Genomic DNA, 15,850 nt, shown 5'->3' on the forward strand with positions numbered 1-15,850 from the left:
CTGCTCCTCTCTAAACTCCTGTGATTAATCTAGTGTGGTATCATTACGTACAGCCTAGTGCCCAGCAGACACTCTGCTGCTACACCTGACTAAGTGTGCGTGGTGTATACATTAAAAAAATAAAAATAAAATATCGTACTGTACCTGCAAGGAAATAATTTGCATGAATAACATCAGCTTCAGAAAAAAAGTGAATCATGATTTTAAGAGGTTTTCATGTCTTCCATGGTGACTACAGGCAGCTCATAGTCTGATGTTTTTCACAGTGTTAGCAAAGATTAAATAATCAATCAAATTCTCTGTTCAATTCAATACATGCAGCATGTGCATGTATGAATGAGTAGTAATGACCTTTAAGGATTTGCTCCTGCTCTGTATTTTGATAAAAAAAAAACAGAAATCAAGATGTTCAATTAAAGGTACATTTCATTTTAATGCATAATATTACCTAACAAAAAGTCAAAATAATGGTGCACAATAATAATTACAGTATGTTGGTTCCAGCTGAAATGTACTTTTCCCTGTTCTTTTGGAGAGATGTGTTATAATATGTTGAAGTACGAAGCCAATTATTGGAAAAGATTCTAAAAGCTGTGCTCTTTGACTTCATGACAGCATATTGCAAGTGCAGTTTCCATGGTTTCTGTTATTTCACAGAAATAATGTGTCGCATTATTTGCCTCTTAAAGCAAAGAATTTGAGGGCTATTAATCATTCGCAAAGGCCAAAATATGAATGTGCCCTCTGCTACTTGGAAAGGGTGGGTCAGAATGTGCTTCTTTTTTAATAAAATAAAAGTAATGTTCTACCATGAAATGTCACATCGACGTGGGGCATATCAAACACCATGATGCTGTGATGTTGAGTGTGTAAGCACTCAGCTCTTAAACACACTTGCTTAATATTGCTTGCACAAAAGTGCAGCTGATGACAACCTGGAAATGTGTACAATTACAGAGGACAGACTGTGATACAGTGAATTTATGCACCAATCAGCACTCCTTACTTATTTAACAGGTTAAAAGCTATACATGTGAAAAAGTGATTGACGAGAACTGTGAAACAAGAAGATCATTATCTGAGAATGTAGTAGATTTTCAGTGTTAACCTTCCATGATCCCCATTGAGGCATAGGCAACTGATCAAATGTGTACCAACTCTTTCACCATTTCCTGTGTTAACTCTGGTCTTATAGAGAAGAAATGACAGTTTCAGTGTTACTGCCGAATGTGAAAATCCCCACTGGAGCCTGTCAATCTGGGATAAATTTGACAAAGCCTTTGTAGAGCTAAGAATATCTTGAAAACCCATATTTCCTATTACTGCTCCTGTGCTGCCATTGGCAAAAGTGTAAGTAATTCAGGATCAGCCCAGTGCAGCGCTGGAAAAAAGAATATCTTAAAATATCCTGATTGCGTTTCACAGATTGTTTGGAGGTAAGAAAAGCAGAGCACAGAGTGTTCAGACATAATTAGAAGTATCATCAGTTATACCTGCACCACACACACTATAATGTTTTTCATTAGATGAAGCCCAGTAATAAACTGTTTTTTCTTCTGTAGGTGAAGAGACACGAAGCTGCTACTGAATCCTATAGCCTTTTTTTATACCTGTGATAATAATTCGTTTAAGGAGGCTGTTCTTTCTCAGGTTCTGACGACTCCTGACACTGATGCCGGGGTCCCACTGGGATCCTGTGTGCCGCCATCCAGCTGTGCCACAGTTTTGTTCAGTCCTCAGTGTGACCTCAGCTCCCACCAGGAGCTTTTTTAGAAGTGGAACGCTTTGAGTCCTGGCTGTCCGGCTGGATTTGTGAGACTAGCCAAAAGTTTGCATGAGATTCACAGGATCACATTCTGATCACATCTCATCGGAGGCATTCACACTGGAGTTATGATGTCATATTAGTGGAATGTGATGTATGTGATGCTGTTTGTGCCATTCCTGTGTCAGACTTCCTTTATGTTTGGTCTACTTAATGCAGATTGATGTGGCTCGGCCTTGTCTGAACACCAATATAGACTCGTCATTTTAGCATGTGATGAGACCACACAAATTATATGTAGTGGCTGATCTGCAAACATGCCTCCTTTCCACTTGGATGTTCTGACTGGCCCTAGGAGACCACACTGGGACACTGACTACTTAAAATGAAGATCATTTCTTGAAACCTGTTAACTGTCTTTACATTACTAGATCACTAATGCACTTTTGCTCACCTTGCACACTTTTGTAGTTCTGTATTTTTACAGTTGTATTTTATTTATTTATTACTTAATTCTTTCTTATCTCTCTATTGGTAGCAACTGCAACATTTTGATTCTGATTTCTAACTCTCTAAAAGTGTCAAACCTTTAAGGTGGAAACACATTTTTAAGACATAAATCTATCACACTAGAACATCAAATTACATTTTCTCACCCAGCTATTTCTACCAGGTCCACATAACCCATTCTGAGGTTTGTTTACTATCAGCTAACTCAACTTACTATCTCTTGCTATCTAATCACAAACAGGAAAAACTGAGAAAAATGCACGATCAGACATCATTCTGTTGAGATTAGATATGTAGACACACATCACACAGTAACATCAGACATAAATGAGGTCAGAGAGAGTTTAGCTGTCCCACTGTTGCATCCAGTTTGCATTATGTTTGGTTGAGAACGAGGTTACATCTATAATGTAAGCTTGAGCTGCTGTGATGTTATCCAGGTTGCTCACACACACACAAAGTATTTATAAAAACATGCATATTCTAATACAGATGTTCACTCATTCAAACACGCTTCCCGTCTCTGTCTCAAGTTCATTGACCTGGCTATAAGTCAGCGGCATAATTTAACACGGACAAAATTAACATGGATGATTTTTCTTCATTTGTGAATATCTTACAATAAAAATACACATGAAATCTGATCATTGTGTTAGTATTAAAGTAAAACTACTAACTATAAAACTATGTGTATATATATATTTATATATATATATATATATAACTATAAAATGCAAGAAAAAAAATGGCCGCTTTAATGAAGCAACACCGCAGATATCTCCACATATCATAAAGAACCTGCGTTGAGGCACCATCATATTGCAGATTGCAAATCCATGCTTGAGTCATATGAATGTTGGGAGCTCGCAGAAGTGGTTGGTTTGTCACCAACACAAAAAGCAATTGTGTCTGGAAGGCCTGCTTTTACATCAAACTACCTCCCGCAGTGACTGTTCAATCTGGGCTGGAATTATAGAACCAGGAAACCCCCATACGCTTTGTTGCGGAAGGCTGCCCTTTAGAAGGAAAGGGATCTAAATTTTTAATCATCTCCAAGCTTTGAAAACCTGAACGGTTTTATAGAGATCAATTTGTTATTTCAAAGCAGCCACTTTTTTTCCAGAAAAGCCTCGTTTCAGGGCTCGCACACCTGCAGGTTGTTGCAAACTCCTCTTTTTCTACCAGATTTTGTCTTTCTGGAAACAGATTCTCTGTAAATAATCTGCTAATCTGTGGCTGGGAAATAGAACTTTCAGTATATCTTTTACAAAGTCTGACCAAGGACCTTTAACATTCACAAGCAATTCTCTACAAATACCAACTCAGTCTGTATATCAGATCACATAAGCGTTTTCTTCCACTATTCACAAAATCTGCCATTTGGCCCATGTAACCGAACTACAGCCTCCACAAAAAACAGTGTTCATGAACCGCTGAATGCAGTTTTTTTTTTTAAAGCACAAAAGCCTCCTGCAAGTATACGTCTATTTGAAAAGTGACTGTCGGCAGCTTTCCACCGAGAGTCCATATGGTCCCTGTATTTATGAGGTGATGAGGCCTGCTCCTGGGGTTCAGAGTGGTCATTATCTGGGGGAGGCTGCAGCTCCAGTAGTTAAGGTCACCAGGTACACACCGGATGTCCTCACACTCCACCAGAACTGGAGGATACTAAATGTATAATCATCTCTGAGTCTGTAAAAGGTAGGGTCTATCCAGACTGGCTATTATAGGAGCTTATTGTCGGGTCCATCCTGGCTTTATGTCCTGCTATTTCAGCAGCACAATCCCACATCTTTCCTCTGATATTTTTGAACACAGGAAGGCAGGAGTCCTATTGGGCTCAAAGTTCACTCTGGTATCTATAAACTTCTTACTGGTGTCCAAAATTCTGCTGCAGCAAATGCATAACACGGTGAACCATGTTGGTAAAATTAATTTATCTAATCACCCATAGAGCCCAGTACATCCAGCACTACAATGGAAACACAAACTCAAACACTGATCAGTGGGTCATCAATACGATTCTGCTCAAATTTAGTAGACAGAGACACAGGAAGTGACATGGCTGTGGTTACTCTGGAACAATGCAAGGAAAACTGAGAGTAGGACAGTAATCACAGGAAGTAAAAAAAAAAGAGAGTTTTAGAGAGAGATCTAAAACCTAGGCTCACCGGGAGTTGTTTGCCTCAGACTACAAGGTCAGTGACCCTGTTTTAAATGAAAGACCTTATGACTCATTGATGATAATTGGCTGTTAAACAATTATAAAGCAAAGGCCCCTATGATAACATTTAATCACTGTGTGTACTTAAAGCCCAAACATCAGCAGGTATCATTAACAAAATCTGGGAAATAGCAATTAACTTAATAGAGCAGAATACAGAGAACATTACATATACCGTACATTAAATTAATAACCCCAATCTGTGGCCTTTATTCTTTATATCAATGCAGTCTACACATGGGAACAAACCTTTTCAGGTGATTTTATCATTGTTATTGTAAAATAGAAATGTATCTGCATCTCAGCCCTCCTGCAGGATATTTCTACTCTAAAGACACTAAGGAAAGCTATGTAGAAAATAAGCATCCTTGCCATGTAGACTGTAAATAAAGTTCAAACACCCCATGAAGTCACCTGTGAAGGAGCAGTTTTAAAGCTCAGGCTCTGGCCGTCGCCATCATGGCAGCGCTTGAGTTCTTGTAACTTCCAAATATGGGCAAAGAGGTGGAAGTGAGGTGAGGACACAGAAGGCAGGAAGCTCATGATATGAGACGGCACCCATCTGTCATCATGCAATTAATTAAGCATATCTTTAATCCTTCATTTTATTACATTTTCTTAGTAAATTAAATCAGCCTTAAGTGGTCACTCAAAGAACTGCAGTGTTTGTCACTTGCGTGCTGGTTTGATTTCTCAATGCTAGAAGTTGTTTGTTTGTTTGGTGCACAAAATGAAGAATAATTTTTTTTAAAAAAAAGTGTTTTTAACACTTCTGTTTTTAACAAAAAATTAAGGGTTGTCATGCTGAATCATACTCTTAATTCTGAAAGTTGTTAGTTTATTGGCACACCTGAAGGTGAGAGGTACAGTTCATATTATGAACATGAAGTGAAATATTAATAAAACCAAAGTCAAGTGCCGATGTGCATGCCACATATAAAGGTTTTGTAACAATTGCATTTTATAGGAATGCAAGGAACCCCTTTTTTCACGTCCCAGCCACAGCAGGTGAAGGAAATAGCAGTTACATCTTACACAATAAGACTTCACTCTGCGTTCTTCCATTTGTGTACCTGCCTGCTTCACACCTTCTCTTCCTCTTGCTCTCAGCTTAGCACCTTTAAGGCTTTTTTTTTTTTTTTTTTTAGCAAAGCTTGCTCTCTGGCTCTGAGCACTGGCATCTCCTGCATCGGTATGCAGGTCCCGTTCACACTGCTGATCCCTCTTTATGAGGACATGAGTTTCAGTGCTTTTATCCCCCACCTTCACTTGCAAATATGCCTGCATTCAGTATCTACACTCCAGCTTTAGAGACCTGTGGGAAGCCTTTAAAGAGGAAGTCAATAAAAGGGTATAAACATGCATGAGCCTTAAGTTTGTGCTTTTTGTGCCTTTATTCTAAAGTTAGGTTTTTGTGATGGCATCTTACTTGAGCAGGCTCATAGAATAAAATCATTTTTCAGACAGTGCACTGCAGCAGAACCAGCATTTTAAATATGTCTAAACAGTGCATGTTTCTTGTTATAGTTCATTTAGACAGTGCATGCACTTAACTTATTTGCAATAATGTTTTTAATAATGAGTGTGGAGTAAAAACACCCACAACATAAGATGTCCATAAATGTGTCCTGGTGTGAGGACATTTTTAGAGTTCTCTTTAATAACTTTTCAAAGTGTGCCCTCTTCACATTAACATGTTTTTCCCAGGCGAAGACATAAAAGTCTGCATGAACTGCCAGAATGTATTATTGTCAGACGGTGCATGGTAGCCTCTGTGATGGACAGCTGACCTGCCAGATGCACCTGTCTGCATTCTGCCAAACGTATGCTCAGACGGTCTACACAGCTCCACATAACCTGAGAGGAATTCAGCGAGCCGAGAATATGAATGCTTTTCATTTTTGCCTCGACAAATGGTTACAGGCCTGTCTACAATCTGTTCTTAGCACAGACTTTGCCTTTTCATCATTTTTATTTATTTACAGGCTCTTTAATTTTGCATTGTGCACAAACCATATCAAATCACAAAGCCATAAAATGCAAAACATTACTCTGGAATAAATAACTACATTTGCAATGATTTGCTGCTTACAAGTCTATGAAAATGTGCGACTTATTCCAGCGAGCTATCAAATTTCCAAAGATAGTGCAACAGAGTCTCCTTTATCTGGAGCTCAGACGTCCAGCCTGACTGCTCGACTGAGGGGCCTTTATGAGCACGGAAACACAGCAGTGATGCAAAATCCCTCCGACTCTGAAAGTAAAGGACTTTCTGAATTAATACAAACAATTAAAAACATGAAATCATGCACAGCTACACCTGCTGTATTGTTTGGACAAACTGTACACTGTTTAGAAAAATGTTCTAAGAGATGGGACAACAAGTTACGGAGGTTTGTCAACTAACAGGTGCTGAGATAATAGTTTCAGCTTTTGTGAAGCAAACTGCAGAGCAGCCACTGGTTTCCATCATCATAAAATAGATATTTAGGAACGAATTTAGTCTCCTGAGAAACTGTAAGAAATATTATCATAAAGGCAGAGCTAGAACAGAGAGACCACAGCAGACTGGATGTTGTTTGTCCTCCAGCCTTCAACACAAAAGCTAAAAATTTGTCAATTTTCCACTGACGTACTTTGACGTAATCAAAGAAAGTAATATCTTTGATTCCCTGTTTGAAGACCGCTCCCTCCCACTCTTCACTCTCTTGCTTTCTTAAACATGTCTGAATGCCTTTTATGGTGTTAGGTATTGAAACCACCACCACAGAAAGGAATCTCTGTGTGCACTAAACACACATGTCGCTCACCATATCTGAACACTACACTAAGCAGCTCTGCATTGTTTGTACATTCACAAATGATCCTGACATTACGCAAAGCAGGCCTGGTCAATCATTTCACTGGAAGCCACCCAAATATTCTCAGCAGAAAGAGAAGAAGCCATTTATTACAGCAAATGATGCTCACAGTGTTTTATACTTAACGCCCTGCACTTTCATTTACTTATTTTTATAGAGGTGCAGGGACTTAGGCTTCTACCTCTCTCCAATTATTATCAGAAAAAAAAAGAAGATAGAAAACAAAGATGACATAACTTCTAGGCAATACAACATCCACTGAAAAGAAAAAGTGCGTAAAACAAATCACATGCCCGTTGGGTCATGGATAGGCGCATGGCGGTCATTCCTGAACAAAAATTATTAACTTTGTTCATAGGGACTGCAGTAAAAGGAGAAAGGGGAGATCACCACGCAGGGTAAATGAGATTCACAGGCTCATCCATAGTCGGGCACAAAGCCCACTTCAACAGAGATGAGGGCCAAGAGAGATTGGTAAAGGTCAACACTGCAAACGGGCATAAAATGAAGTATAGGCTTCATTCCAGGCGTAATACTGGAATGTAGGGAATGCATAAACCTCTGGCAGAACAGACGCCTCCCACCTTTCCAACAGTGCAGCCGACGCTTCATCATATAATGTTCAATAAGATTGTTTTTTCTTTTTGCACTAATTTGTTGTAAAACATAAAGTGTGGTTCATCATTAAAGAAGTTACTTTAATGCCCGGTTTACACTGTGTGATTTTGGGCTGTCCCAGACGAAAGACGAGCATCGTAGGTAAATCGTGGAGACTCGGTGAAGAATCGGTGGTCTTAGGTCGCACTGTGAGGCAGCTTCCAAGATGGTTGTTGTCTGCATCTTGTGACCAAAGACAAGCTGAGATAAAATTCTAGCAGTGTCAGAAATTTAGGATGACTGACTCACAGTGTGATAGCTGCTACGACCTGTCACCCTGCATCCACGTCTTCCTCCTCCTCCTCCTCGCATGTTGACGTACGTGATAACCTGTGATCGCCTGCGATTCAGTGAATGGTCATCGTACAATCTGCACGCATCAAACTTGACGTCGTACCAAAGTTTATTAGATTCACGTCATGTAGTGTGTCATGCAATGGTCTTATAAGATCGCTAAAAATCGCACAGTGTAGAAAGGCCATTAGACAATAAAAAAACTATAAAGTGCAGTATCACCCCTGTGGAGGACATTTAACCCTTAATAACATTTGCAAAAATTAAGTTAATGGGGCATTAGAACAGTCAAAGTTGAAATATTGCATCACCAAATGTGTTATTAAACTGTGTAGAGGCAGGAGACAGGATGTGGAGACAGGAGAAGTCTCCACATCTTCAAGCAGTTTTTATAATATTTGACACATATTGCCTATTGCATTATAACATGGTCAGAGCCATTCATTCCAACAGGGTCCTGGTATTGTTAAATCACTCTGAGAGGGAATCCTATCCTGTCTCTAAAATCAGGCTGATTCACACACACACACACACAGAAGAAAAAACTGCTGACAAGCTGGCTAATGCTTGCACATGCTGACAAAGATCACATGTGTGTTCAGTTTTTATGTCGGATGCCGGATGTGGATGTCGGATTTAAATGTGTGAACGCAGGTGGCTCTTCAGGAGCCGGAGATTGATGGGAGCACTGCTTTAACCACTTTTCAGTGTGACCGATTGTAGCATTAAACTTATCACGAGTATCTTGAGACAGTCTTCTTGGCAAGAAGACAAATCTCTTAACCTTTTTTTGTTCAAATATGGGTCAAAATAATCTTTAATAGTGCAATTGCCCTTGCAGTCTATCAGCTTCATTGCATAGCTCATACCCACTCAGAGGGGGCATGGTGAGTTGAAGTGCTATGACAAAGAGCATGGCGAAGGGAGACTGACAGCACGCGGCATAGTCGTGGCAGCGAGCAGCTAATCTTAAAGCCCCTTCCCCACTTGTCTGAGCACATTTGCCTCTGGCTTGAGGCTTATCCCTACAGATGTATATCTGTCAACAGAAAGCAGGCAGGGCAGCAGTGGCTCTTTTGGAGCACATTTGTCCCCTTTTACTGGATTATCATTTGCAGCGGTATACAGCACATCACCAGAGCCAGCACTTGGCAGCAGGGAGACATTCTGCAGGGATAAGCTCACCCTCAGCAGTGGGGAACGGGGATCCATGAATGTAAACCACCTTCTTTTGCCATACCTTGCCTTCAGCTCAGCCAGCCTATTTCCTGCTGACTGATTATTCCGACTCACAGGAGAAGCGCCCGTGCATACATCTCAAAGTCTCCCTGTGTCTCACTGTGTGACATTTTTTGGGGTTCACTTGTGCTTGGTTCCAATATGTGTTCATCTCAAGAGATTTCAAATACAGCCAGATTCAAGCTGAAACAGAACTCAATTTTCACAAAAGAAGAAATAAGAAGTGGAGCACCAAGAGCCGTCTTCCAGTACAGTACACTCAAAATGACAAATCAACTGTAGAGACAGGACATTTATCTTATATATGTCCTCTTTTGGAGCTTGGAAAACTGCTTGAATCAAGCATTTTAATGGTGGTTGTCACTTCTACACTAGGCCACAAGGTTGTGCTTTAAAATATATAGAGTGTATTAACATGAATGCTCTTATTGTTCATAACATCATTACTGAATCTTCTGTAAATCTGTTTACACATTTTCTGTCATGACTAATGTCTTTAAAATTAAATGTTTTCATAAAAAAGATTCTACATTACATCAACATCTTACCCTCAAACACGGATGGATTCTGTCTTGTACCAATATTTAAAGAAAATATCAAACACTTTACGAGACAGTTTTGCATTTTTAATGACTTGCTTCAATCCCCTCCTTAATCAGGCACATTATTAAGGAATTATTCATCCTCAACCTCTTTGTCTCTTTTTGTCATTTTAGTTTTGATGTCTTTAGTTTTGATACCAGATTAAATGCTGGGGGGGAAGGGAAAAAAGCCACTTTCATTTATTCTCTGCTTTGCCCTCATTACTGCCCCCACACATTATGGTCAAACACACACCAACGCTGAAATGTCACCTGCAGGCTGTACTTGCCAAAATGTCTGACGAGATAAGAAATGATGAAAAGCTTCGTGCTCAAACAAAAGAAAAGTTCCCCTGGTACTATGGGAGATTTTTGGGCTCTGTACGAAAGAAAGTGATGAAACACTTGAGAAGAAGGAATGTCAGACCAGAGGAGCTACGGCTAACAAAGAAACACGCAGATCACAAGACATCCAGAACCTATGACACAAGCAGCCCACAGGTCTGCAAAGACAGACTAAGTATAGCTGCACCACATGGCTAATTAGCATAACTAGCTTGCCTGCCACCATACGTGATAACCATCTCTGACACGTCTGTCTGGCATCTTCATTAGCTGCCTTCAATCCAAAAAGGTAGTGAATTACAAAGACACACCAACACGGACTCATGGAGACATACGTTCACACAGGGGGCACATATGGGAGAGACATTACCTCATACATAAAACACAGGATGCACAATGAAGAGAATGCAAGAAATCTCTGTCAGGTTGTAAAGACACAGTCTGTACAGCAGCCATAAGGAGTCCAGCAATGCAATTAGGTAAAATACTCATCATGCATTTGTTCTAAGAAGGATGGGTCTGCATGGAATAACTCAGCATTATAGGAATATGAACAGAGCTGCTGAGGCTGAACCGTGCTCTACAGAATCGCTGCAGTGTGTGATGTGCTGCACTGCAATTTAACTGTCGATTAGGCCGTGATCACACAGAAGATGCTGCTGCACCTTATTACCTGCGTTATCTTTCCAGGCCTTTGTTTGTCTGTTAGAAAGGATGATAACCGTCTACCACAGGCTGTTACCTTGTGTGTAGTCACCTGAAGAGCAATTCTCAAGTTTAGCATGCAGTGCGTGGTGTCACCATCTTACAAGCCTTACAAGTGCACCTAACTCTCCAATAATCCAAAAATACAACGTGGTAGGCGCTCATCTAAACAGTCAGTTAAGCAGTTACAGCCTAAATTACGCATCACTTTAAGCCTTCATAACAATGTACCCCCCACCTTTATTTCTGCTGTGAAGTTGGACATTTTAAAACTAAGGGTCTACTCATTTTTTGGAGCCCCGCCTCAAGTGGTCACTTGTGGAACTGCAGTTTTTAATGCAAAGCAAGTTTAGTAATGTTGCTCTCCTCTCTCAGCCCCCAGGTTACTGCTTAGATGTGACCTATTTTTCCTTTTTTTCTATATCTGCCCAAGTCATTGGCTATAGAAAATCAATGTAAACACTGAGGTATGGTCCTCCACAGTGTTTGGAGTAAAAGTGCAACCTCTAATTGGGCTTTTGTGTGTCTCTCTGTGTGAAGAATAGAATGTAGGTACAAATTGTGGAGCTTTTATTGTAATTTTTACAATAATTTGTAAAAATTACAATAAGTAATTTGTAACAAAGCTATCACACATTTTGATGTGGGTTGATATCTGCCACAAAGAATTACCATTAACAAACTACAGCTCGCACATTGAATTAAAAATGCCCGGCACATGTATCCAGTAATTGCCCACCTTTGTAAATTTTGTTTCCCAATGCAGATTTCTGACAATTTCAGTAACAGATTTATCAGACTACATGTGCAGCCTCTCTGGTGGTGCGTGCTCTCTGTTTTCTGATCATTCATTGTTTGACGTCTCCACAAAGTGAGTGTGTTATGATTTAGACTGGCCTGGCACGTCGTGTCTCACTTAAACCAACTTAAACCTCACAGCATAAATATTTAAAGTAGCCCTCATGGGTACTATGTTAGCAGAGCTCTTGGACAAGATAATAAAACTCTCTGCGCCCCATTCTCTCTGTCTCTCTGTCCATGAACCCAAATCTGTTGCAAAGTGGGCTAAGCTTCTGTTGTCTATTTTTACTCTCAAAGCTGTTGTCAGCTAATGATGTAGACAGCTTTATAGCAAAAAAAAAATTAAACCAGTCACATGCACCTTTGGATCTCTTGATTGTCTTGTGTTGGATTTAATATAAACAGACTCGGTTCACATATGCCTGCAATACTACATGTAACAATAATCAAATTTTAAAGCCAAATTATTATATTAAATAAATTTCTGATAATCATTAAGGCATGCCTTGTACTATATGACCACACCAGCTGTTGATATGAATCTACATGCAGCTAGAGTTGCCACTTTCCAAGCAGCCGGCTGTTCCCAGTCATTTCAGGGCAGCTTGAAAGTCTTTTTGAAAATCATATTAAATTGACTTATTTGCTCTTGTCTAGTAATGCTCTGTAAGCAAAGACTGCTTGGAAAACTATTCCTATTCAGTGTGCCCAAGGTCTTCCCCAACAACCTTTAAACAAGATGCTGCATAATTCACTTTCACATCCTTTCAACTTGATAGATGTTTACATCTATAGATTTCTATAGATCTTACAGCATAGCTCATGAATGCAATGCTTCTGTTTGTCTCTTCTCACATTCCAGATAATGGTGTCTGTGGATGCACCATCAAAGGAAGGTATTCACCATGGTCACCTATAGCAGATGCATACCAGGTGACAAAGATGCATTATGTATCTGCAAGCTACTTTTTCAGTGACTGGGCAATAGAAAATAATAAAAACAAAAAAATAATTATCTAATGCAATTTACTGCAATTTAACCCTCTGTCCAAAGGGGGCCGTGTGGTAGGAGGCATGCTGAGATTGCGACTGGATGTGTCTTCAGGTCACAGCAGATGATGGCGTCTCGAGTTCGGCTCAGTGAGAGGAAGGAAAAGGGTTAGGAAGAAAGAAGCAGCACAACAAATGTGAAGATCAGTCTTATAAGATTTATCACCATTAGAGCACACTGCTGAGTTAAACCGAGCCCAGACTGAGAACATAAGAGTCTGACACTTGAACTAAAAATATTTGACATGTGGCAGGAGGTGATGTTGCTGTTAGAATGACTGGTGAGCTAATCAGGAAATTACATGAGCCTCTGACAAGGCTACAGTAGGTTTAACATACAAACAGTTTACCACATTTCTCAGCTTTATAGAATAAATCAGCATTCTGGTCACAAGTCAGAACCCTGAATCAGCACTGACAATGTCATCAGTGTCATGTGGGACTAAAATGGGATTAGGCTGGGGAAGGCGGGGATATAATTGCTTTGATTCTGGTAGTTTTCTGTAAGAAACCCTTTGGCAGTTTACCACCCCTTCCGGTAGGCGTTATGCGCACTGGTTGCCTATAGGGCGGTGGCTGCGCAAGGATGTCCAAGAGCGGGACGATTCTGTAAGGGACTTGGGGACTTCTGACAATGATGCTAAGCTGGAGATGCATCACATGTAATGCACGCAGCCTCACCTGCCATCACCCAGCAGCTCAACTTTAAATGAGCGAATGCATGGCTGCCCGGGCAGTGACATGCCAGCACTCCTGAAAGATGCTCCCCCCTCTCTCTCTCTCTCCCTCTGTGTATAGAGGAGTTATTATGAGCATTGCAAATTCACAGATTTAAAATATTCTTCCAAATATCGCCAGAGAAACGCCTCTATGACTTTAATGATCCATTCAATGACACGGGACTCACAGCGAACACGCACCAGCAGCCAGGCTGCTGTAACCTTTCGTGCCTCCTCCCTGTGTCAGCTTCGGGGGGACATATAACCTGGACAGGATGAGCAGGGAAACAGCAGGAGACAGCGCCCGCAGCCTGCATCTCTCTGCATCTCAAAGGGGAAAGGCATTATCCAAGTTGTCTCACGGTACACAAACTTGTGCAGCCGCATTCTGCTGCTCATTACGCCACACAATTCAACTTCCAGGCATTCCAGCACACTCCGCTCCCACAGCACACACAGCGGCAGCCGTCCTGCAGCCCAAAACTGCAGCGCGCACACATCCTCACATCCTTTCCAAAGCAGAATCAACTCTCACTCTATGCGTAAGACACTTGCACTCACGTGCGACCACATCACATACAGTGTGATCTTTACACTTCACGCAGCCATCACCTCTCCCGCACACCACGCCCGTCTATATACAACCACATCCAGGGCTCACCTTTAAAGACGTTCGCGCAGAGGCTGTAAAGGATGAAGATCAGGTGCTGCTTGACGATCATATTCTTCTCTTTTCCTTCACAATTTTACGTCAACACTCCACTCGCGTTGGACTCTGTGTCTTCTCTCTCTCTCTCTCTCTCTCTTTATCTGTCCTCTTGTCAGGATGGACTTATCCAGGTAAAGCGCAGTTTCTGACTGACCGGAGTTACATTGATGAACTCTGCCTTCTTTTTTTTTAGAGGAGTCCCTGTATATATTCGCAGATCAGGGGGGAGGGGGGGCAGTGATCACTGTAGTGAAGCAGGACGGCAAGAGATGCTCGTCGGCAAGTGCAGCTCCTGCCTCCCTTTATTGCCTTTCTCTTTGACTCGCTGCAGAGAGCAAGAGTCCCGCCCACGCTTTTTGACTAATGAAGACGCTTCTCCAATGGAGAACACATAGAAATACTTCTGATCTCTGGTAAACTGTCAAAACAATTACACAGTGCTGCCTCCTCACAGATATCTTCAGAGTGGACATCAGCCACCCTATGGCCAGTTGTTGTGATCAGGATGATTCTGCAGAACAAAGAGCCTTTGCTGGAATATGGTGGGGCCATCATAAAAAATAATAACCTCACGAGAGGCCAATACTGGGCAACATATACATTCTTTAGGGTGATACCTTGATGTTGAAAAGTGGACTTATAAATCTGTCGGTACAAAAGATAAATACATGTTGTTTTTTTCCCAAAACATGTAAAATGTCAGCTCCCACAATGCAGTGTGGGTTTGTTGTTCCGTCCTGTTCGGCTGGCTGTCATCTTAGGCTTCCAGAGTACATTGATACAACACAAGAGCAGCATGGGACTGGGTTACAATGCAACCACAGTGCATGTGGTTCTCCTGGTGTGCAATTTCCATCCGATGGCTCCAACTTTATCCAAGAGCTTGTTCCAGCCAGTGGCTTTAGTTTATTGATTACAGGATAAAGACAATACGTTAAAGCAAAAGAGGTTCTTTACAAAGAAAAAGTTATCAGCTGCAACAACAAGCATTTCCATCCAATGAAGGTTCCGCTTACTGCTCCTCCCCCCTGGGAGTCCAAAGTATCAATTCTCACACTGCCCAGCAATAATCATGCCAGCCTGGAAGTGACAGTGATATAAACAGCTGGGCAGGGGCATGAAGGTGAGGCTAAAACAAGCTGTGGATATATTTGTTGATGCATTTTGTGTTGTTTTTGTTGTGTGCAGGAAGTTAAAGCCCTTTCACTGTTGCACATGTTTTTGCCTTGTGGTCTTTATTTATATGGCTTATAATAATTTGGTTGAATATTCTGCTGCCAAATGAAATTAAAAACTACATTTGTATGAAACGAGCCATGTTCCATTATTATTAGGGCTTATAATCACTTTATAAGCCCTAATAATAAAGTAATAAAAATGTTTTTTCCAC

General features: G+C 40.8%; 1 protein-coding gene across 1 annotated transcript in view; it reads right to left on the reverse strand.

Moving 5' to 3' along the window:
- Window positions 1–14,618, reverse strand: part of cadm2b (cell adhesion molecule 2b) — a 115,211-nt gene extending 100,593 nt beyond the window's left edge. Inside the window, exon 1 of the mRNA XM_028419863.1 lies at window positions 14,413–14,618. Within this exon, the coding sequence (XP_028275664.1) occupies window positions 14,413–14,473 (61 nt within the window). The 5' untranslated portion in view covers window positions 14,474–14,618. The remainder of the gene's footprint in view (window positions 1–14,412) is intronic.
- Window positions 14,619–15,850: the final 1,232 nt, after the last annotated feature.

This window comes from Parambassis ranga, chromosome 13 (genome assembly GCF_900634625.1).
Source record: "Parambassis ranga chromosome 13, fParRan2.1, whole genome shotgun sequence".
In the NCBI taxonomy this organism is placed as follows: Eukaryota; Metazoa; Chordata; class Actinopteri; family Ambassidae; genus Parambassis; species Parambassis ranga.